Genomic DNA, 22,765 nt, shown 5'->3' on the forward strand with positions numbered 1-22,765 from the left:
AATTGAAGCAGGTATTCGTTTGGTAATCAATTGACTGCGACTGTAACGCTACACCACTCTCACTTTGACTAGAAAAATGACGCTCAACAACCGGATAGACTGGGGAGCATGGAGGGGTATAAGAACGGCGGCGAACGTCTTGGTCTCGACGACTTCACTATGCTGGATCGCCGCCTTCCTCATCTTCTCTCAGTGCCTCTGGATGCTCTACACCCGTCGCTCAAAGCAGTACCCGAGCGAGAAAGGAGAGAAAAGACACGACACACAGCGTAAAAACCGCAACATGTTCAGCCGCGTGCCCTTCCTCTTGTCGGCAGTCGCCATCATGGCGCTCTGCGCGATGGCGAGGGTCGCGGAATTCGGCCAGCCGCTTGCACGGCAGTACCTGGCCTCGACAACGATCAGCAGCGGCCACTCGCAGTTCACCGTCCCCGCGTCGGCAGACGAGGGAGCGCATCTCATTCCCAACATTGAGGACCCGGAGGCCAAGGACCCGCAGAGCGTATGCCCGGGATACACGGCCTCCAACGTCCAGACGACATCGCACGGATTCACCGCCAATCTCGATCTCGCCGGCTCAGCTTGCAACTTGTACGGGAACGACGTTGAGGCTTTGACGCTCGTTGTCGACTACCTGGCGACGGACCGTCTTCACGTACAGGTGCTGCCGCGGTACCTGGGCGCTGAGAATAACACTTGGTTCATTCTTCCTGAAGAGTTCGTCCCGAAACCCGCTGCAGACGGGAAGGCGAGCTCTGATGGCTCAGACAGCGATTTGGAGTTCAAGTGGGCAAACGAGCCCACTTTCGGCTTCAACGTGTCCAGGAAGAGTACTGGAGATGTTTTGTTCACGACCACGGGGACTAAGCTTGTGTTTGAAGACCAATTCTTCGAGTTTGCTTCGCCGCTTCCTGAGAACTACAACCTTTATGGACTCGGTGAAGTCATTCACGGCTTCAAGCTGAATAACAATCTCACTCGTAAGTGAACGCTGTACAGGACCAAGGTGTATCCAAGCTCACAGTAATAGGCACACTCTACGCGGCCGATGTCGGCGACCCAATCGATGGAAACATCTATGGCTCTCACCCGGTCTATCTCGATACTCGCTACTATCAAGTCGATGCCGATACCAAGGAGGCCATCTACGTTGCCAATGCCACGGACAAGAATGCCGACTACGAATCGTACACCCATGGAGTGTTCCTTCGCAACGCTCACGCCCAGGAGATTTTGCTCCGGGAGTCCAACATCACCTGGAGAGGCCTGGGAGGCACCATTGACCTCTACTTCTACGCCGGACCGACTGCTGACGCCGTTATGAAGTCCTACCAGAAGACCACTGTCGGCTTGCCCGCCATGCAGCAGTACTGGACCTTCGGCTTCCACCAGTGCAGATGGGGCTACACCAGCTGGGATAACCTTCAAGAGATTGCAGATGACTTTGCCAAGTTTGAGATTCCTCTGGAAACTCTCTGGGGTGAGCTGGTCCGTCTTAAAATCACACGATTCAGACTAACAGCTTCCAGCCGACATTGACTATATGAACCAATACCGCGATTTCGAAGATGACCAAAACTCCTGGGGCTACGAAGATGCCGCCCGCGTCCTTGGCAACCTACACAAGAACGGCCAACACTTTGTCCCCATCGTCGACTCGGCCATTTACGCCCCCAACCCAGAGAACGCCAGCGACGCCTACCCAACATACGACCGCGGCGTCGAAGCTGACGCCTTCATGCTTAACCCGGACGGGTCCCTCTACGTCGGCGCCGTCTGGCCCGGCTACACCGTATTCCCCGACTGGGTTGGCGCCATCTTTGGCCGCAGCAAGACGTTTGAGTGGTGGACCACCGAGATGGTGACCTGGTTCCAAAAGGTCGCCTTTGACGGCATCTGGATTGACATGTCCGAAGTCTCCTCCTTCTGCGTCGGAAGCTGCGGCAGTGGGAACCTCACCCTCAACCCCGTCCACCCTCCCTTCTCGCTCCCTGGCGAACCGGGCAACGAAGTCCTCCAGTACCCCGAAGGCTTCAACAAGACCAACAGCACCGAGGCCGCTTCCGTCTCCGCTCTCTCTGCGTCTCTGGCAGCCGCCCAATCCACCTCTGCAACCGCAGCAACATCGTCATCCGCCGCTCCTACAACGACATCAACAACCTCATACCTCCGCACCAAGCCCACCCCAGGCGTCCGGAACGTAAACCATCCCCCCTACGTAATCGACAACATCCAAGGCGACCTCGCCGTCCACGCCGTCTCACCCAACGCAACCCATCACGGCGGCACCCAAGAATACGACTTCCACAACCTCTTCGGTCACCAGATCCTCAACGCCACCTACAACGCCCTCCTCTCCGTCTTCCCTGGCAAGCGCCCCTTTATCATCGGCCGCTCTACTTTCGCCGGCTCCGGCAAATGGGCCGGCCACTGGGGCGGCGACAACGCCTCCCTCTGGGCCTACATGTTCTTCTCCATCCCGCAGGCTCTGTCCTTCAGCATCTTTGGCGTCCCCATGTTCGGCGTCGACACGTGCGGCTTCAACGGCAACACCGACATGGAGCTCTGCGCCCGCTGGATGCAGCTCAGCGCCTTCTTCCCATTTTACCGCAACCACAATGTCCTCGCCGCTATCCCGCAGGAGCCCTACCGCTGGTCCACTGTCGCCGAGGCCTCGCGCTCCGCCATGGCTATCCGCTACGCGCTACTGCCGTACATGTACACGGCCTTCTACAAGGCGCACACCCTCGGCGATACCGTTATGCGCGCGCTGGCGTGGGAGTTCTCCGATGAGCCCTGGCTCGCGGGCGCGGATCGGCAGTTCCTTCTCGGCCCGGCGGTCATGGTCACCCCCTGCCTTGAGCAAGGCGCTAGCACCGTTGGCGGCGTGTTCCCCGGCGTCGGCAAGGGGACCGTCTGGTATGACTGGTACAACCAGTCCGCCGTCACTGGCGTCTCGCCCGGACAGAACGTGACGATCGATGCGCCTCTGGGTCATATTCCGGTCTACCTCCGTGGTGGATACGTTATCCCGACGCAGGAGCCCGCGCTGACGACGACTGAGAGCCGGGCGAACCCTTGGGGTCTGCTGGTTGCGCTTGACGGCGAGGGTGCTGCTGCGGGCAGTCTCTATGTTGACGACGGCGAGAGCTTGGAGCAGGAGGCTACACTCACTGTAGAGGTAATGATTTCCCCCCTTCCATCACAGTTCAAACACAAAGAGGTCGAAGTAGACGTTAACATGATGAACAGCTCTCCTCCTCCGACAAGTCGCTCAAGGCCACTCCATCTGGCGAGTTCAAGGACTCGAACCCGCTCGGAAACGTCACCGTTCTGGGTGTCCAGAGCGATGTTTCTTCTGTATCTCTCAACGACATGGCCCTGGATGGAGCCAACTGGTCCTTTGACTCGTCTTCTCGCGTTCTCCATGTCACCGGTCTGCAGTCTCTGACGTCTGCTGGAGCGTGGTCGTCTTCGTGGGAGCTTACTTGGTCCTAGAGGCCTTGGGGTAAAAATAGAATACACCTCGGGCCTGGGTCTCTTTGGTGTGTTGAAGAGCATCTAGATAATTTTGTGGCGTGTAGGAGCGAATAGGCAGCGGGTGTCACTCCAAAAAGGGGTTTAACTGCACCCAAAGATGCCTGTAAATATCAAGAAGAAGCCGAAAAGAAGAAATAAGATACTCGCCCCTTTCGCAGCTTCCGCAAGATGAAATCATCTCAACGCTCAGAGGACCTAGATCTACTACATTGTTCAGTATCAAATGAAATCCAGTCGTGTGCGCTCATGGTATTCGGGACCAGCGCAAATGCAACTGCTACCCAGCGGCATTGGGTGAATGATTCGCAAGATCCCCGAATCTAGGGCAGTATTATCAATGTGAATAATGAAATTTGGTATCATTGAATACGTCATGGCCCAGCATCCGAGCAATACTGCCACGTTCAGCCAGCTATCCCCTGGTGGCCCCCAGGCCCTCGCAGACTTCACTCGACTTCGCAATACTAGTCGAAGCAGCAAAGTCGCAAGTCCAGACATGCCCCCATCACCTCTTCCGTCAAAGCCTCTTTCAGTGGCCACCACGTCCACGGTATCTCTTATTCCCGCCGCCGCGCCACCGGCCTCCACGACCACCATGTCTCCGATCTCCACCGTGCCCCCGATCATCATGCATATCCCGCTGCCTCTCCCCCCGATGAAACATCTCGCCCTCCTCCCTCTCCCCATCTTTCTTGATCTCCCCTTCCTCGCTCTCCACCTTGGCACTCGGCTTCTCCAAATCCGTCCTCCACCTCGGGTGCGCGCCATACTTGCACCCGGGACCCTCCGGGCAGAAACCGACGAGGTAATACACGCACAGCTTCCTCCTCACGTGCTTCTTGCTGCACCGCGGTCCCAGTGGACAGAAGCCCTTGTCGTAGTGCGGGCACGGCGGCAGCTTGGACTGCGGGTCAATGTGCAGATATAAACACTCCTCGCCGTTGGAGCAGTACCCGTTGCGCATGAAGAAGTTGCACTCGGGCATCTTGCGGAGGTTGTACTCGTGCAGGAACTCGCACGACTCGCCCTTTTTGCAGAGGCCGCGGAGCCAGTGCTTGCAGACCAAGGACGGCCCGCCCGTCGGGTTCGAGGAGCTGGAGGAGGCGTGGCGGTCTGGGCAGGCGGCGCCGAGGGGGCAGTGGCCCGCGAGGAAGGGCTTACATTGCGGGCGGTCTGAGGAGAGCTCGTGGCGGTAGTTTTGGCGGAGGAAGGGGGTGAAGGCGAAGGAGGTTGCTGTCGCGGCGTGGGTGAGGATGTGGTTTGTTTCTGGGCGGGGGGCGACGGCTGCCATGGTGGGTGGGTTGCTGGTGCTCCGGAGAGCTAGGGAGACGTGGGCGGGCTTTGAGGATGTGTCGCAGTTCTGGCTCGCGAGTTCTCGTGATGAGGATATTGTTTGTCGGGTTCGCGTTAGAAGTGCTCGGTCTGTCCTCTAGATTGATCGCATCGGATTGGCACTCGTTGCGTAGCAAGGGTGAAATGAAAGTGGTAGCGTTTTCTAGAGTGGATTGTTATGGAAGGGAAGGTAGAACGCGACTATAGCTTGAGGTAGGTAGTGTAGGTTGTCATTGCAGCTTCGAAAGTTTGAATAGTCAGGTTGGCCAGAAGCTTCACCTTGCGACGCCAAAGAAATTAGTCAGCACCGAGAGCTTCTGTGGGTCAGGTCACATCATGCACGACCCAGATGGAGTTACCTCGTCCTCTCTCTTTCTTCAACAACACATTACCTACCTCGGGCATACCTGTGGGAAACCATAATTCTTGCCCTGCAGGTTCAATCCCGCAGCCATGGTTCCAATTCTGCAAGTATCGGTTTCCGGAAAGACCCAAACACGAAGCAAATTGTTGCTTATCAGGGTGAGCAGCTTGTGTGCTGAGCAAGTGCAACCTTGACATGATGAAGCAACACGTGCATTTTCGAGTATCCTCTGTGACTGACTGTGAGCTTCAATCTCAGCCATTTTCCAAATCGTCAAATATAAAGCTTTCTAAAGTTGCAATTGGCAATTAGTCTCTATATAGGCGGAGAGTAAACCAGACTCTCCCCGCCTCTCAGGCCGCCTCATCGCCAGATGATCCTGCTTCAGGGCCGTCATTCTTAGGCGCACCTTCAGGTTTCTGTGCGTACCAGAAGTACTGATTCATGTAGCGATGCGCGTTTCTGTCTTTAATGGCCTTTCTGAGAGTTGCCAGCCATACCTGCCTCTCAACCGCCTCGATACCCAACGCCTCAAAAGGCTTACCGACAAAGGCTGCAGCGACACCGCTGAGTGCTTCTTGCATGTATTTGCCAACAAGACGCAAGGTAGGATCCTTTGGCCAGGTTCCAATGGGGCATTTCTTCACCTCGCATTGGATGTTCTTGAAGCCGGCTGCTTCGAGCCGGGGCTTCATGTTGCGAGCATTATGGAATTGAAGGCCAAAGAGGCTGAAGGCTTCGTTGCCCATTTCCCAGAAGCGTTTGACCGTGTCATCTTCCTGAACTGTGCCGTCGTCGCACTGTACCTCTCCGTGGAGCTCCTGAAATTCGATCCAGCCGCCGTTCTTCAAGTGCCTGCATGCGAGTTTGAGAATCATATTTGTCGAGCATTCATGAACTTTCACTTACTTGTACGAGCTGGCAATGACCTTGTCAATTTTCTTCAGCGACATTCCCATCATGCGGAAGTGGACCAGATCATAATTGTCGCCATTCAGCCAATCATCCTCAGCATCATCCACGAGGAATTTGACGTTAGGGGGAATCCACCCCGGCTGAATTGGCGACAGGTCGATGCCCAAGACTGTTGTCATAGGGAAAAGGTCGGCGACTCAAATCAAGGTTAGCACTCAGGAGCTAACTCTCGTTATCAGGAAATTATTGGCTTACCTTCGATTGCCCAAATGCCTAGAATATTTTGCTAATTGAAATGTTGCAAGAACAACCTCATCAAGGATTACGTACCAGTGCCCGTTCCAATATCGATAATCTTTTGAGGGTTATCTCCAATTGGTGCATAGAACAACTTTCCATCCTAGATCGGCACCACAACGTCAGCCTACATCTAGCATGTATGGTTCTACACGCTGCAGAAAGCACTCACGCAAAGTTCGAGATTCATCACATGCTTCATGTACTCCCGGCCCTGCTCCTCGTCATCGTTTGGCAAAGGATATCGGCCATGGCGGTAGCTATGGTAGCGACGTCCATTGTCGTACTCGTGAGAATAGACACTGGAGGTAAGAAGGCCGACTCGACGGAAGACACATCCCAGTCCACAGGGTCGAATTCGTTCTCATCCACAGGCCCCGCGGCCGCTTCGATGATGGCGGGGTGCTGAAGAGCGGGATTGGCGTTGCTCGACATGGCTCCAGATAACTGTCCGGTCCACGGGGTGTCCTCGAAGCTAATCGGCGGTAGAGAAGCAGGGGATCCCAGGCTCGAGTCAGACACCACGGAAGCTATGCTTAGCACTAATGCGCACCGTAGAGCAAATAGCACCTGGCGACTTGGCTGCGCTGTATATGGCAAACAGTGATATTTGGTGGAATTTCCGAGCTTTGGTAACCTCTAAACTCGCATGTAGCCTGGAGAAATGACGAGATTGTCAAACTTATCACCGGGGTAGAAATTGAGACCTCGGAGACTCGGAAGAGTGGGAGAGCCGGGCACGGGGTATGCTGAAGAACAACATGTGTTCTGTTGGTTCCATCTCACCCGGTTATGGCCCTGTCCCCATGTTACCGAGTGAGGAGACGCAGCAGCATCAGGCAATGCTCCAACGGACAAGAAACACTTCATTGGGTGCCGGCCGAGGTTTAGACCAAGGGGCAGCAGAGATTGGTAGGTGAGTGACCTGAAGACAGGGGGATATGCTCCGCTTTTGCAAGCCAAGCGGCACAGGATAATGTTTGTCCAGGAAAAACGAATAAAACGATGTGACAGACCGGGCCTGATGGAAGAACTGTACTGAACTGTGGGCTCCAGAGAGCCGTTTTCCGGCGAGCTGCATGGTAGCTATTATGATTTCCCGCCATGAAGGGGTTGGGAACTCTGAATGAGAGCATCGGACTGGGTTCGCGTTGATGATAGGTATGGGAGCGAAGTCGAAAGCAAGCTATGATCCGTACTGACAGCGGCCCATGCTATTGAAACGCACGACCACGGGAGAAAAAGGGCGCGAATGACTTACAGTATCTTTTGCAGCATCTAGGGCTCGTCACGGCCCTAACTCAAGATTCCCGGGGCTGAACCCCTCACGCTGGTGCCGGGAAACAAAAGACACTGGAAGAAACTTGTCAATGGGCGTTAGCTTGCAGAGAAGAAAGAGGAAACAGCGGTTGCCAAGTCTTCAGGGCACCGTAAAAGGTACGATTAGGTCAGGTGAGGTTGTCCGAGCTGGCGACAAAAGAGATCGGGGAGCATCCAACCAGATATTAGCGAAAATTTGTCGCCAGATTCGAGCCGTTGGATGACCCCTCATGTTCTTGCTGAGCCGGCCCGTCGCGGTCACGCAATCAGGAAATGCAACCTCAGAATTTAGGTTTCTACTATTCGTAGTGCCCCTGCAAAGAACACACAATGCCTGCCATCTGAAGTTGAACCGTTTTGGGAACAAATTTGATGCGGAAGGAGGCGAGAACCTGCCAGAACCTAGGTCAGGTGACTGGAAGTGTACGACAATGTACCTCAAGGTAAGGAGGAAGGTTCCTACCTTACCTTAGGTATTGAGGCATGCTGAAGAAAGAGCTCGTTACCAAGGATCTCAAGCAGGAGGGATAAAAGGCACGAACAACGCTTCCATGTTAGTCAAGTAGGGAGGACCCACCTTCTTCGGCCCTCGTTTCCTCCAAGCCCCAAAGGTTCCCAGGGTTCAAACAATTGATCCATCACGGACGGCTTAGCTCAAAATCGTTGACCCAGCGCGCAGAATGACATGCGCCTTCCTTTTTCTTCTTTCTTCTTTTCTTTCTTCTCTTGCGTTTGACCCCATCGCCGGCTCCTTTGTCCCAGACGGAGGAGAGTCCCTGCTTGCCTGATGGTTCCTCGTTGCATCCATAAGGTACCTTCAGTGTATGGAGTTTCTTTCCATCTTTTACCCAATCGCTTGGCTTGCTTCAGTTTCCAAGTATCTCCATTAGGTAACTAAGGTACCTTAAGTTGAGTAAGGCAAGGTGAGGTAGGTACCTGCCGGTCCTGCCCACCTGCCCACCTGTCCGAGAACTCGAGACAGAGATGGATCCGACCCGCGGTACTTACACCTTCCCAACTTTCTTTCCTCCGAAATCCAAACTCCAACCTCCTCCTTCCTGCAGCTGCAGGTGTGGAAAGTCACACCTTGCAGGCAGGCGGAGACAAGCCAGACCCTTGGCCTCCTTCCATATTATCTACGGAGTACTGTATCTTCAGGTTCTGGCATTTGGGACATGGAATGAAGTGTGGGAGCAAATCCAATGACCCCGCACCCTTTGCCTTTGGCCGATGAAATGTTTGCTCCAACAAAGCCGCAAATCCAACGACATCGTTTTTTCCGCACTCTTCTCTTGCTTGCTTCGGCCAAGCTCCAGTCTCCTCCGTCCCTTTTCAGACGCGATTCCAATCGATAGCTTACCTAGCTGCTTTTCGCCCTTCCTCCCGTCGCCTTTTCCCTCTCATTTCCCCTCGCAGGCAGCAGTTGTTATAGCGCGTTCCTGCCATGTTTTTCATCTGCCATGCCGCGAAATTTAGAGGCGTGCGCCTTGCCCTCGCTCTAACCAGGTCAGAATCGTCTTGGCGTCTTTTCAACCTCGAATCTCTGCCATGCTTCGCTCCGATACGGAGTAGACAGAACGCACAATACGATGCCCTCTTCAGGCCCTGACTAGAGTTTGCCCGGGGTCCATCAACTTTTGCCCCCAAAGCATCCAATGGATGAAGCCGACTACTGCGACTGACTTACATATGGAGCCCTGCCCGTATATCTTCGTACGTACAGACACCAACGACAGGGTGTTGCGTGGGCACACGGAATGCCTATGGTAGGATCACGGAACCACATCACGGATCAACGCTTGAGACCTCGATTTCACTCTTGATCGACCTGCCAGAGAGAGTACCTTATGGGCACACACAATACAGACGTCCTCCTATAGCACTGTGTCTTTCGTGGGCCCATACGACTAGGCCAGCGACGCAACTCGACAAGACACGGCCAGGGCCTCCGGACGCACATCGAAGACAGCACCTCCATGCCCGCTTCGCCGTCAAATTGTCATTGGCCCCGAATCGCACCAACAATGGGCAAACAAGACAACAATGCGCCCTCGCATATCAGTCACACCATGCAAATGTCACCTATTCATCGATACCCAACTCGGCCATCCCTCCTGCAATGACCTCATTTATCCAAATCGTCGGATTTCCCAACAGTCAGGGCCGCTTCCAATGTTCCGTCATGTGCTGCCAGCGTGGCATGCAGTCCTTCTGCACCCATCCTCCACCCCAACCCATCGACTCTGTCGGCTGTTTCCATCGTTTGGTGGGGCACATCACGCAGCCAAGCTGCTGCTACATGTCCCACTCGACGACCCCTCCCCTGCCCATCAACTCTCACAACTATGCTACTGGTCAAAATGCCCACTGAGACGGCCGTCCTGAGAGACACAATTCCAGTTTGTCGCTTGTGCTCAAACCTCGACGCAGACGCTCCCTCTGCCCAGCCCGGCTTGCTCGACGCTCAACTTCACCGCCTGAAGTTGATTCTCCTTGCGTGTCCGCGTGTGATTCACTGACCAGCCCCCGGCCTGCCGGCGCAGGAGCTGGGATCTACCCACTTCAAAAACAACAGACACCGCCGTGCCGCCCGAAGGTTTCAGTGCATATCGATTCGCCAGTCGATCCACTCTTTGCACGTCAGTGTGATGACCACTGTCTGTAATAGCTCAACTGAGTCCAAGGCGAATTCGGCCCTCGCTCATCCAGCCACGGGCAGCAACTGACCCTGGGAAATCGGGAGCGAGTACGGGATACACTCCTCGGAAACGTCGGTGGGAGCGTGGCACAGCATGCTACTTGGCCCATCGCAGGGAAGCAGGTTGTTTTAGAGTTTTGGTACACCACAGCAGAAATACCGCCTCGCTGTCTTGCCGAACGTCTTGTCGTCTTAGCCTGGCAACGCCTCGTGGATTCTCCAGGAATGCTTTCTTTTTTCCAGGCCGGTTTCCCTGCTTAGTTGCCTGCTACGAATTCGGTACTCCTTACCATGAACGCGATCAATTCTACAGCTCGAAGCCACACCCAGGGACTGGGGTGTTTTCCCCAGCCTCGGCATCTTAGCTTCAAAGGCTTCTCACCTTTAAACGAAAATCTCCCCCAGGTTACCAGAAATATCAAATGACCGAGGAATGACCACCAGGTTTCAATGTCGCTTCGTAGCTGATGGTGGCGCTTTCCAGAGCTAGTCGGAAATAACAAGCATGTCTCGAACCTGGTTCCAAGTCTTCTGCCAGTTTCATGCCGAAATTAGTCTTGCTGCGAGTGTTTATTCAAATCGCTTCTTTCCGTGGTCCGGCAACCTGATCCGCTTATGGCAATGTCAACAACGTCCGTGTGCAGGAGTCGAACGAACTTCCTATGCAACGAGGCTGGATGACCAGCCATGGAACACTCAAGATCCTCCTAGGCCGTACCTAGTTTGCCGACCAGCCCGGCGTCTGATTGCCAGAGAAACAGGTACCATAACTGCTGAGCCCATCATTGCAGCCCGCTAGACCAAAGCTCTCCCCCGCTATTGCCCTGCCGCCCTGCCGCCCTGCCGTGGGCACAACGGCGATATTCGCATTGGCGACTGAGAGTAACCACGGCAGGAATGCGGCTGTTCACCACTCTGCTCGCGCCTAAACAGTAACACACCAAGGCACGGACATGGACGTCGAGGACTTTTGGGGCGCTGGCCTGGCTTCCTAGGTACATCACAGCTAAGACCTGCATGCAAGGCCGGACGAGCGTGGAGAATCTAGCTGGAAGACGCAGAAGAAGTGGACGAACAAAGATGAGGAGGAAGAGGAAGAAGGGCCAAAGTAGCGGTGCGATGCGCAGGGATCATTCCTGTTCGCTGCAACCCTGATCGTCAACTGCCGCCAAGGGTCGGTGGTCGTGGCCGAAGGCCGGCTTCGAACTGAGGGAACAGACTCGCGCTGGTACTAACTCACAGACAGAGAGAAGAGAGAGTCAGGACGCCGACGAGCGAGCGAACTAATCAAAACAACGGCGCCAGTGGCCGGGCATGGCCGCCCTACTATTACGATGCCTTGCAATTTTGGCTTTGGCAGCCATCTTCTCATCCTTCTCCGCCTCTTCGTCTCTGGTACATGGACGTTTCTCCCACTCGTCCAGATCTCTCATATATGACTTGACAAAAAGTCTCAACACCATCCATCCCCCTGCAAGCGCAAATGCATCCAAGTACGCACTCCCTTCGCACCCCCCATGATCCATCCTTCACCCCCAACCCAATTATGTCATGCATCATGGCTTCAAAGTATCCTGGACCCTCTTGTAATTTTGATACCCGTCCCTTCGTCTCCACCGCCTCGGACAAGGCCTTATACTACCTTGCCTGTCCCGCGTTCGCTCACCGTCGCATTTGGCTTGTCACTCCCGTGCTGCGGTGTCTAGCCAGATATATAGACACTTCTCCATGCTGTTTGGAGCCACAGAGGTTCGCGCTTGCTGCCTGACCGAACAGCTCATTGCTCAAACATGCAGCTTTGGGTCCAAGTCCTTTTCTTCATATACTGTCCTTACTACCGTTCCCTTGTCACATTGACTGTCAGAGTTGCTTTTCTTTCCGACTTTTCGAACCCTGCCTCTCTTTCTTGAACGGTCTTATGGCAACCAGAGTCAAGATGAGTTCTTCATCGTCTTCGCGCAAGTCGCGCAGAACGACTAGCATCTCCAACGTCATGTACACCAACGCGGTCTACTTCCCCAACGAACGGATATACCAGGGCGACACGCCCGGCGCCATGAACTATGGCTGCATCAACCATGTGTATTACGCCTTTGCAAATATCTCGCCTGATGGGGGTGTTTTTGTGAGTATACCCAAATCCGCTGGCTGTATAGATTGACTAACCAAACCTTCGATAAGCTGAGCGACGAGTGGGCCGATGCCCGCGCACCAGTCGATGGCGTCCAGGGCGGCCTAGGGTCTCTCATGCACCTCAAGCAGAAGCATCCCCATTTGCAAGTTATTCTGTCCATCGGGGGCGGCAACTCCAGTGCCGTGTTCCCCGTGATAGCTGCGAATACACTCTACAGAGACAACTTTGCCAGGTCTGCGAGAGGCCTGGTCGACGCGTCGGGCTTAGATGGCATTGATAGTGAGTTTGCTCGATTCTGTTTGCCTCTGCATTAGTGGACTGTTAGCTCACATCGTCGATCAGTTATGTGGGAGTATCCTTGTGATTCCCAGCAGGGCCACCATTTCCTCGCTCTGTTGGCGGCTGTTCGCCTTCATATGCCCGAAAGTCATTATCTCCTTACTGCTGCGCTACCTGCCAGCCGAGCGATCTTGCAATACATCGATCTGCAACGAACGGCCGACTACGTCGACTACCTCAATCTCATGGCGTACGACTTCGCCGGCACATGGACACACAGAAGCGGCCATCACGCGCAATTGTATGCAATGAGCAAGGACGAAACTTCGGGCGCCTCGACTGTGCAGTATCTGGTCTCGCAAGGCTTTCCCTCGCAAAAGATCCTCCTCGGCATTCCCCTTTACGGTCGCAGCTTCCTTCATGCCACTGGGCCAGGGCAGAAATTCAAGGGAAGTGGCGGGAGCAATGGGACATTCGAGTACAACCAACTTCCCCGTCGAGGGACGAAGGAGGTCATTGACAAGAAGTCTATCGGCGCCCAATGCGTCGGAGCTGATGGCGGCTTCGTCACTTACGATAACCCCGACACGGTGAAGATGAAGGCTGCATTTTGCAAACAGAAGAGCCTAGGAGTATGTTTTGCCCCTATGGTACCATGGAATGATACATGTGCTAATGATTTGCTAGGGACTATTCTACTGGAGCGGACCAGCAGACGCAAAGGAGAGCTCACGGAGTCTCATAGCCACCGGATTCAGAGCTCTGCATAGTTCCTGACGGGCTAATTTCCCTCAGAATGGACCACCTAGAGTGCGTCCAAGACATTCAACAACAGTCCGCCGACACGTGTCGGCAAACCTCGGCCTCACGGGCCGGAAGGCAGTGACAGACAGACGATAATCGCATTTGCGCGGAGTAAGGGGATCGACAGCATCTGACAAGGGGGGCGACATGGCGTTCTTTTTTCTTTCAATTTGGCGACTTGCATCACGGACTTTTATTTTCATTCGATTTTCGACATTTGCTCAGATTTTACGAATGATTTCCCTTTGGACCTTTTGATCGACGCATCACCAGGCGGCGGCGGCATGACTGGATTTTGGGGGCGGGGAAAGGACACTTAAAATTTGGGGCGGCTGATAATATCCCACGCGTGGACCAGGGGTGGTGGTGTAGCTGACTTTGCATGGCATCATATGGCTTCTCACGGTTTCTCTACACTCACGACGGTTTTGCATCATGACTCATATTATAGAAGAGAGCGAGACGAGGAGGAGATGGCATTGGGCGGGATATCTATCTGGTGGATGGGGAACAATTTGTATTTCTTGGTAGGCGTCTGGGCGCGTGGGACGCCGTTGACTCGCGTGGGCGGCTCTGTCTCTCAGTCTCTCACGTCTCTTTTGCAACGAGAGCCGGAGGCCCGGAGCAAATACAATGGAGCATACAAAGACCTTTTTCTTCTTTTTTGGTTCAGAACTTCTGCCCCTCCTTTCACCATCGTGAGATTTTTTGTGCGTGGTGGGCTGTGGGTTGCAGTGCTGCAGTATTGCACCCACGCACGGCATTGTAGCAGTGGGCGGTCCTCCATGGAGGGGTCATTGAGGGGCACCGAGGAGGGGAGGGTCCCCCTCGGATGGGCCAAGAGGGTAGTGGAGTGGAGGGTTTTGATGTGAGGTGTGTGTGTGTGGGTAATCGTTTTCTCTGCGGGCTACCTTTTGCGTGGGTGTGTGAGTGAGGCAACCCACGCAGATCGGCGCGGGGCAATGATATTCATACGGTACACTCTGTTGCGATGCCTCCAAGTGGGAATGGGAGAAGTTGCTCCAAGTGGAAAATGGAAGGGCACAAGGGATACGATACCCATACCAGTTGTAGGGGTTGGATGGATCATGGATGGAGGGGGGGGGGGGCAGCAGGGCAGCAGGGCAGACTTCGCAAAGGAAACAGCCGGGGTGGGGAAAGCCCGCTGGATCGGAGCCCACTCCGAGATACGGGAGGCGGAAGCGATTCGGTAAGCCGTGCTGGGCTGCGCGACCGCAGGCAATACCGTTACCGTACCGGGTGAGGTGAGAGGGAGTGTGCAAGGGCCAATCCAGGGTTTCTCGTTTGTCGATCAACAACCGGGGTATTGTAGTGTACGGGATGTGTGTGACTGTGGCGGTTGACAGAGCCATTGCTATTCTGGAGTTTAAGCGTGGGTTTCGCTGTTATGGAACTGGAGGATGCTGGCAAGCTGGGTATGGTACCGTATGCGATGTACGTTAGGGTGGGGGGACTACCGTGCAGGTATATCCAATGGAGGGTTGTGGTGGTGGGATGGAGAACTATGCAGGTCGACCGATTCGGAATGTGATTCCATCATTGTCAGCCCGTTCGTCGTGCCCGTTTCTGCGACCTCTTGTTGTTACGGGCGTTGAAAGAACGGTCGCTCTCTTTTTTGAGATGCAGTATGTTGCTAGCTAAGGTAGTTAGTAAGGGTTTTACTCTTTTGGGATCTTTCGTATTCATTCCACGTAACATCCAAGTACAGAGTTCCGAAGTTGAGTGAAGTATTCTGATACCGAAAGACGAATGTGAACCAAGTAAAAAGTGGGTGGTGTGTCTGAGCTGGGAATTCTTCGGTATTTCTTGATCCTGACTTCATGTGGCTTTTTTTTTTCTGTTTTTACCACACACACACACCCCTGGCCTCGTTGTTGGCCTAGCTTAGCTTGCTGTCACAGATGGCTGTTGTTCTGTTCTAATTGATTCAGCTGTGTTGGTTCGACATGATTCTGGATGGGAATTAGATCAATCGTATTTTTCCTGCACATTTAGGACAACTATGTAGGAGAGAGTCATGGTCCTGCATATGAGGCGCGCATCAACACTTCCTCATTCGACGGGATGTCAAGAGAGCCCTGCTGTGCTGTAGGATGTGTTGGGATGTTAAAATGCGTGCGCATGCCTGTCTTTCGCGGTGATGAATCTGCAATTCCCATTCGGGATCGCCCAAATGGGGTTAAATGTGAGAGGCTGGATTTGGGGGAAGAAGAGGGGTGTGGGCGTCGAGTGGTATCCAATGGGAGAATGCAAGCCAGGCTGCTCTGTCGATCGGAAATACGGGACATTGATAAGATTGGTTGCTATTCGGGGGATTTCTGTTCCAAGTTTTCGTCTTGTTTTCGTCCTTCTGTCCCATTTTGCCCGTAAGGATGGATGGTGCGCTTATTCTCCTTGCCCGATTGAGAACGTCGACCAAGGAGGTATGCGTTGTACCTTACCATGTGTAGTCGCCGCCAAGGTCGCAACCAGAGGTTGGGTTACAACACATTAGAGGAGAAAGATCCATCAGTATTTTCTCAAAAAAGTGACATATCCTAATGCTGTTCCAACGCAACAACGCAACAGCTGAATCCTGACCAGAGACACACCATGGTGGGTGATACAAAGACTGCGGGCTGCTGGATCGGGATGGTGTGTAATGGCTTGACAGGGGGGGATGGTTCACTTTCAAGTTCGGATTTTGGGTGCACAGCAGGCTCCGGATGGGATTCTTGGAAACGAGGAGGAGGGGGGGGAGGGGGAGTAGAGATGACGGCAGAAAGTGGGTGTGCTGCACACGTGGGTTCACATCACGGGAATAGGTACGGGGTCGTGCTGAACCAGACAGCCCACGGTCGATGACGGTGATTCTCGCCTAGTGAGTTAATGGTTCCGAATAACATGAGTGTCGGTGAAGGGATGAGGTGAGATGAGGTGAGATTCCTCGACGAGAATCAATGTTGCGGTGTGTTTTGCGTTCTGGATCATGGTTCATGTCCAGAGTTGTGGTGTGGTGTACAGTATCGGGGATGGAGTAGTCGGGACGCTGGGGCACCTGGGTGTCGGTGTGTGCTAATTAGTGTGCCTCGTGGGACAAGTTGTTCGTGGCTCGGTTTCTGCTCTTAGTCACGGCTACCATCTTCAGAGGTGCTTCTAGCCTTTTGGGCTGGTCCCAGGCGCAATCGTCTTACGTGCTAGTTCGTCGATGGCGTCGTATTAGGTCCAGGGGGATTGAGGAGCCGTGACGACGACAGTGTGTTTGAGGCCCGATATAGCAATCGGGCTCTGACGCGCGCCTCCGCCCAGGAAACTTGATCAAAGGACGCCTCGTTTTTGTCCGTCGTGCTTTTCAGGCCCGTCAGCCCGTCCTGCCCAGGATAGCTTCCTTCAGCTCCTGACGCTCGTCTTCTACGCGAGGCTGCCTGGCTCCTCATTAGCCTCGACGAAAGCCACGCCTTGAATTCATCAAGGGTATGGAAGGCACCCAGCATGCCAGCCTAGCACAAGAGCGGGAAGCCGATGCGGTGCACTGACTCGAGAGAAGGCGGGTTAAGCTAGATGGCCTCGATTGTGTTTTGCTTTTTTCCACGTGGGAGAAGGGCGGGCCGCCTTGGTCTGGCAGCGGTGCAGAATCTCTGGTTTCTGTTTTCTTCCCGAGATGCGACGGCGCCGTGTTGGAGAATGAACGGCGCGCTTTTTTGGTTTGGTAGTATCGTGGTAGAAGTGGAGAGCGTCCTTCATGGCCGCCCGGCAGGCAAAGTGCGGTGTATTGTAGAAAGTGGTTGAGTGGGCATCTTTGGACGTCGGGCGTTGGCCGCCCCGGCCGATTGCGGGATGGCGGGGATGAGGGATGAGAGGAGGGGGCAGACCGCAGGATCTACGGTGCTTCTCGGGGTTACGAGGGTATGAGAGACCCAAGAAAGAATAGGAGGGGGGGGGGGTGGGAGGGGCGGATTTGCCCAGATTTACATGACTCGGTTATCGGGGTTGAGCCTTGACGGGATGATGTGCTTTTTGCTGAAGAATTCCTCGGGAAGACCAACCCGGAATGCTTAAAACGACGTATGCGTGACGGGGACGTGGCAGGTGAAATGGCAGGTGACAATAATGGGGCGATATAGGACAGGGGAAATGCTGACCTGCGGCACAATGGAACCTGTTGGAGCAACAAGTCCATTGTCAGATGTGAGGAGCTGGATGCCTGCAACAAAGGTAAGTAGTGCTTGTTTCCATGTTTGCGCCAGCTTGCAAGCAAGCCTGAAAGTGCAGTGAAAGGCCTCGTGACCGAGGTACTTGGTGCTGACTGCTATGTCATCTGTTTCCAGGCTTCCGTTCACCTCCGGAGTGACGACAACAGGAGGGTCGGATCGGAAAGATCGGAGGTCACGGGGGCGGCGGGGATGTTGGTTTATGCCGAGCAGAACCGGGCGTGGGGGCCTTTCTCGAAGATAACGGGAGGCTGGGCTGCTCGGTCTCGGAAGACACGCTTGCCGCAAAGACCGAGATGGTGTCGAAATGAGACGGAGAGCATGTGAACGTCGCGCCCTGACAGAGTTCTGACAAGTCAGACAAATGTGTTCGTCACCGGTCGTTCTAGGCTGGTGCCATAAGCGGCCGCTTGAGCGGGTGTTCCCAAACATTCTTCCTGGCTGACAACTCTAGCCAGGCGACAAAGTTGACGTTGAATGGGTGGTGGTGTCCGACTGTCATCCGTCGTCTGATGTTGGCCGTCTTGGTTGGTCAGTTATCAGATCGAGACATCCCTGAAATGGTGGGCAGAAACTTTGACTATCGGAACATGCGTTGGTCCGTTGTTTCGAGGTCCGTGGCTTGAGTCGGGATATCCAAGGACCAAACAGTACGGCAAATGATGAGCCGCGTTATCTTCTGGCTGTGGCCTCCAACCGATTTGTATGGCAAGGAAGGGGTGTTGTGATTCATTGTCTTTGATATGGGCTACTCATGCGAATCGAGAGTGATACGACACGAGCCTTTGCGAGTGGCTGGAGAATTCCAATGTGTTGGCAAAGTAGCACCCCACCTCCCAGGACCCCCAACCATGGCATGAGTCGGAAGACATGGCTCACCCCAGCCTATGGGTTGTGGTGTTGCTTCCAGCAATGCGGATTTCAGTCGACAGAGTTCCAGTTGCCCTTTGTCATGGTGACATGAAGGTACATGCAATAGATTCGACATGGATTGCAGGATGTATCCGAGAACTTCGTGCCGATATTGGCTTCCGAGTCTTCAGCCACTAGAACTACGGAAAGCATCTGTTGAAGGCGTTTCCTCAAGCCGAACCTAATCCATAAGAGTTGATCTGGAATGAGGATAAGCCCTTAGCCAAATTCTTCGACGTGGCAACGAAATAGTGCGGATGAGTATCGATGTAGTTGAGATGAGCTTGATGCACTCTGAAAAAGTTGTGCAACTGCCTCCTCGGTCAAGCCAACGCAATGACCCGCTTGAAGGTGGTTCAATATACCGTCTGGCGAGATACCGTATCGCAGAAAGCTCTAGAAACATATCAATCCGCGAATTTGATGTGTTCCTGAGGGCTGGACTTGTGGTTTATGTGGAGAAATTCGTCGTACGCCGAGTTTATTGTGGATGAATGTTCCGTGGTCGTTTGCTTTAACTGCGTGCAGCCCAGGGCCTGTCGTTCTTGAAACGACGTGGAGGTAGCGAGGAGGAGACTTCAACTGAATGCGTAGTAATTCGTTCATCTGTCTTGTATAGCAAGCATTGCACACTCATCGCCAAAGAGGCGGTGCACAAAAAGCAAGACGGAGAAACCTCCTGGGTCAGAGATTGTGAGCGGAAGTGTGCGTGATGCAGAAGTGAAGAAGAGAAGTTGCTGCAGCCAGGACTCCAGGGGCAGTGGCCGATATTATCCCAATATGATTGCACAGTCAGGTACTAACTTCTAAGGCAGGCATCATGCAAGGGGTAAGGGAGGAGCGATCCATAACTACCCGAACTTGGTCCTTTCCGTATCAGAACGTCGTCTTAAGGTTTTGCTTGAAGAAGGAAAGAAAATCCGACCTTTCTTTCCCCAGACTTTTTCGAGGTGGGACGATCCATCAAAAAAAGGGACGGCACAGCATCAGGCGCCTGCCGCCTGCTTCCAGAACCCGAGGAGCTTCTCGGAGCCCATTCCGATTGGTCGCGGCAGGTCCCGTCGCAGATCCCCCCTGCGTTCCGTCTTAACACGTGACGCCATCTCGACTCGGAGCTCCCAAGACACGCAGCTCAACTCTTCAGGGAATCTGACACATGCAGCGACCTGTTCCGTCCAATCCCGCCAGATCACCATCTCCCAACGCAGACCAAGTCTACACGAGTTTCCAACATGAACGGGACATCAATTAGCGGGAAAACATCACTCGATGCCGGTACGAATTCCATTCCCGCTCTCGCTAGGCGCAGCTCATATCTGACCCTGAGGCAGCCGACTACGATCCTATCGACCACCTAAACCACCTCTTTCCACATCCCTCAACCGTAACCTCAATCAGCCGCGTTTCCGATACACTACAGACTCATAAGAATGATCTCGCCGTCGAAATTTCCAGCCTCGAGGTTGCTCAGGCCTATGGTCCCGATTCGAGCCTCGAGCGCATGCAGTCCGCCCAAGCCGAACTCGCCCAGCTCTTCCGCAAGATCGAGACCGTGCGATCCCGGGCAATCCAGACCGAGCAAAACATTACTTCCATGACGGCCGATATAAAACGATTAGATGGCACGAAACGGAACCTCACACTGAGCATGACCGCTCTGAAACGGCTGCAGATGTTGACGACGGCATACGAACAGCTGAGAGGCTTGGCCAAGACGAGGCAATACCGGGACTGCGCGAGCCTGCTGCAAGCTGTGTTACAGCTTATGAAGCACTTCAACAGCTACCGGAGCATTGAACAGATCGCCACGCTGAGCAGAGGCGTCTCGGAACTGCAGCGGGAATTGTTGGAGCAGGTCTGCGAAGATTTTGAGATTGCATTCGCCAAGGGAGAGGTCGCACAGCGCAGGGGTACACTGGTAGAGGCCTGTCTGGTCATGGATGCCTTGGGCGACATGGCTCGGACGCGATTGATGAACTGGTACGTCAATACGGAATTGCGCGAGTACCGCCAGGTGTTTAGGGGCAACGACGAGGCCGGGAACCTGGACAACATTGGCCGCAGGTATGCGTGGTTCAAACGCATGCTCAAGACTCACGAGGATGAGCACGCCGTAATCTTCCCGCCCCATTGGCGCGCGAACGAATTACTGGCCATGGCTTTCTGCGACGGCACTCGAGACGACTTCAAGGGCATCCTCGAAAGAAGCATGCGCAAGACGGATGGGCAGAAGATCGACGTCAACCTTCTCCTGAGCTGCTTGCAGGAGACTTTGGACTTTGAGCATGGCCTAGAGAGGCGATTTGCCAACGAACCGCGCGCCAGCATCGACACCCTGAGCTCATCTGATGACAGAGCATCAAATTTCCATGGTTCGATATCAACTGCTTTCGAGCCATATTTGAGCTTGTGGGTGGAGTCGCAAGACAAGCAGCTTGCTGCAATGATACCAAAATACCGAAACCAGCCTCTGCTTCCGGAAGACGAAGAATTCTCTACGCAAGCCGTCATTTCCTCAGCCATTGAACTGTTCCACTTCTACAAACTCACATTATCACAATGCGCCAAATTGTCTACGAGTGACAGATTATTGGACCTTTCCAAAACGCTGGCAAAGTACCTCGACGAATACGCACAGCAAGTTCTTCTGCACATCCTGCAAAGGGCTGGACCTCAAGGGCCGCCAATTCAAGACGTCATTATGGTCTTGAACACGGCAGATTTTTGGTCTACGAATACCACCCAGTTAGAGGAAAACATCAAAAAGCGTATCGATAATGAGCTTGTTAGAAAAGTTGACCTGTCATCACAGGCCGACGCCTTTCTTGGTGTGGCCAGCGCTGCTGTGCTGACGTTGGTACGTAACGTTGAGATCGCCTGCGAAGGATCTTGGCGTGAGATGCGTAACACAGGTTGGAGCACCATGGAGACTGTGGGCGATCAAAGCTCATATGTTGGTGAGCTTCTATCTTCCGTGAACGGCAAAGCCGAGGAGATACTGGGCCTTCTGGTCAAACAGCAATACGCCAGAGCATTTTGCGATAACCTGGTGGACCATCTCGTGAACGCCTACATTAGCAACATTGTACAATGCCGCCCAGTTTCCGAGGTTGGCGCTGAACAGGTACGGGCACACCACATACAAGCCCCCATGCATATACTGACGCCCCTCTAGATGTTGCTTGACAAGTATGTTTTGACGAAAGCGTTCGAAAATCTCCTGTCATATCACAACAAGTCTTCGTCAACACCACACGCGGCTCCAGCGGGCTATATCAAGCGAGTGAACCAGACAATGAACCGCATAGACCCTCTCCTCAAGACGCTTCAAGTCCGCCCTTCGCCGCCAGAGGGCTTGGTCCAAGCATACCTGATCCACATTGCCGATCGCTCCGATACCAACTTTAGAAAGATTCTCGACCTCAAGGGCGTTCGCAAAGCCGATCAGGGCCACCTTGTGGAACTGTTCGGCATCCACCGCGAGGGCAACCTTAGTGACAAGCTTGTCCAGCAATCTCCGCTGCTCACGCCGTTAATGGCGACCACGGGACTCGGCAGCTCGGGTCTTGGGGCCATCAACGCGAGCACCGCTCTCACGAGCGCCAGCAGCGCCATGCCTGGGTTGCCGAGCAAGTTTGACGCCACCTCGTTGGGCGAGAAGCTTCTGAGCGCGGCGAGGGACCTGGGGCAGGGAACGGGTCCAGGCGGCATCGCGGGCACGGAGAAGGCGACCATGAATGAGAACCTCAAGAACTTTGGCAAATTCTTCCGTAGAGATATCGGAGGGTTTGGTGCGAGGTTTGGGAAGAGGGACGATAGTGCTGACGGTCAGCGGTGATGTGATTCAGGGTCAACGGATGAGCAAGCATAGTCGGATAGACGGTTGAATAGAATGGTTCCAACTGCCACAGCCACTCTACAGTCCTCTTCATCGTGTCATTGACTCCCTGTCTTGGAGT

The 22,765-nt window shown here is 54.0% G+C and overlaps 6 protein-coding genes across 6 annotated transcripts; 3 read left to right on the forward strand and 3 right to left on the reverse strand.

Moving 5' to 3' along the window:
- Nucleotides 1-283: 283 nt before the first annotated feature.
- Nucleotides 284-3,498, forward strand: BDZ83DRAFT_573862 (family 31 glycosyl hydrolase; the record flags this gene model as incomplete). The annotated part of the gene is made up of 4 exons (XM_060504657.1): nucleotides 284-980; nucleotides 1,031-1,480; nucleotides 1,530-3,181; nucleotides 3,253-3,498. The coding sequence occupies 4 exons, from the start codon at nucleotides 284-286 to the stop codon at nucleotides 3,496-3,498; spliced, it is 3,045 nt and encodes a 1,014-aa protein (XP_060366869.1).
- Nucleotides 3,499-4,069: 571 nt separating this feature from the next.
- Nucleotides 4,070-4,831, reverse strand: BDZ83DRAFT_750542 (uncharacterized protein; the record flags this gene model as incomplete). The annotated part of the gene is made up of 1 exon (XM_060513928.1): nucleotides 4,070-4,831. The coding sequence occupies one exon, from the start codon at nucleotides 4,829-4,831 to the stop codon at nucleotides 4,070-4,072; it is 762 nt and encodes a 253-aa protein (XP_060366870.1).
- Nucleotides 4,832-5,589: 758 nt separating this feature from the next.
- On the reverse strand, nucleotides 5,590-6,761 carry BDZ83DRAFT_573641 (S-adenosyl-L-methionine-dependent methyltransferase; the record flags this gene model as incomplete). Its single annotated transcript, XM_060504631.1, has 5 exons — nucleotides 5,590-6,091; nucleotides 6,146-6,347; nucleotides 6,407-6,424; nucleotides 6,482-6,551; nucleotides 6,621-6,761. Coding segments are annotated over 5 exons (933 nt in total), but the record flags the coding sequence as incomplete, so codon positions are not given.
- Nucleotides 6,762-12,402: 5,641 nt separating this feature from the next.
- On the forward strand, nucleotides 12,403-13,656 carry BDZ83DRAFT_750544 (family 18 glycosyl hydrolase; the record flags this gene model as incomplete). Its single annotated transcript, XM_060513929.1, has 4 exons — nucleotides 12,403-12,591; nucleotides 12,648-12,879; nucleotides 12,943-13,511; nucleotides 13,567-13,656. 4 exons carry the CDS (start codon nucleotides 12,403-12,405, stop codon nucleotides 13,654-13,656), a joined length of 1,080 nt encoding a protein of 359 aa, XP_060366872.1.
- A 2,883-nt stretch (nucleotides 13,657-16,539) lies between these two features.
- Nucleotides 16,540-18,484, reverse strand: BDZ83DRAFT_237251 (uncharacterized protein). The gene is made up of 2 exons (XM_060501847.1): nucleotides 17,826-18,484; nucleotides 16,540-17,108 (listed from the first exon to the last, which is right to left on the reverse strand). The coding sequence occupies exons 1-2, from the start codon at nucleotides 18,324-18,326 to the stop codon at nucleotides 16,881-16,883; spliced, it is 729 nt and encodes a 242-aa protein (XP_060366873.1). The 5' UTR covers nucleotides 18,327-18,484; the 3' UTR covers nucleotides 16,540-16,880.
- Nucleotides 18,485-19,910: 1,426 nt separating this feature from the next.
- Nucleotides 19,911-22,719, forward strand: BDZ83DRAFT_614843 (Vps53-like protein). Its single transcript, XM_060507868.1, has 3 exons — nucleotides 19,911-20,081; nucleotides 20,138-21,930; nucleotides 21,982-22,719. Exons 1-3 carry the CDS (start codon nucleotides 20,039-20,041, stop codon nucleotides 22,642-22,644), a joined length of 2,499 nt encoding a protein of 832 aa, XP_060366874.1. The 5' UTR covers nucleotides 19,911-20,038; the 3' UTR covers nucleotides 22,645-22,719.
- Nucleotides 22,720-22,765: the final 46 nt, after the last annotated feature.

The sequence above is a fragment of the Colletotrichum acutatum genome (genome assembly GCF_030867785.1).
Source record: "Colletotrichum acutatum strain CBS 112980 chromosome Unknown BDZ83scaffold_29, whole genome shotgun sequence".
Taxonomy (NCBI): domain Eukaryota; kingdom Fungi; phylum Ascomycota; class Sordariomycetes; order Glomerellales; family Glomerellaceae; genus Colletotrichum; species Colletotrichum acutatum.

Coding starts and splice junctions, on each gene's coding strand:
- BDZ83DRAFT_237251 (XM_060501847.1), bottom strand. CDS start 18,326: ATGTTTGGGAACACCCGCTCAAGCGGCCGCTTATGGCACCAGCCTAGA. Junction 17,109..17,825: donor CAGGTTCCATTGTGCCGCAG/GTCAGCATTTCC, acceptor ATGAGGAGCCAG/GCAGCCTCGCGTAGAAGACG.
- BDZ83DRAFT_614843 (XM_060507868.1), top strand. CDS start 20,039: ATGAACGGGACATCAATTAGCGGGAAAACATCACTCGATGCCG. Junction 20,082..20,137: donor GAAAACATCACTCGATGCCG/GTACGAATTCCA, acceptor ACCCTGAGGCAG/CCGACTACGATCCTATCGAC. Junction 21,931..21,981: donor CCGAGGTTGGCGCTGAACAG/GTACGGGCACAC, acceptor ACGCCCCTCTAG/ATGTTGCTTGACAAGTATGT.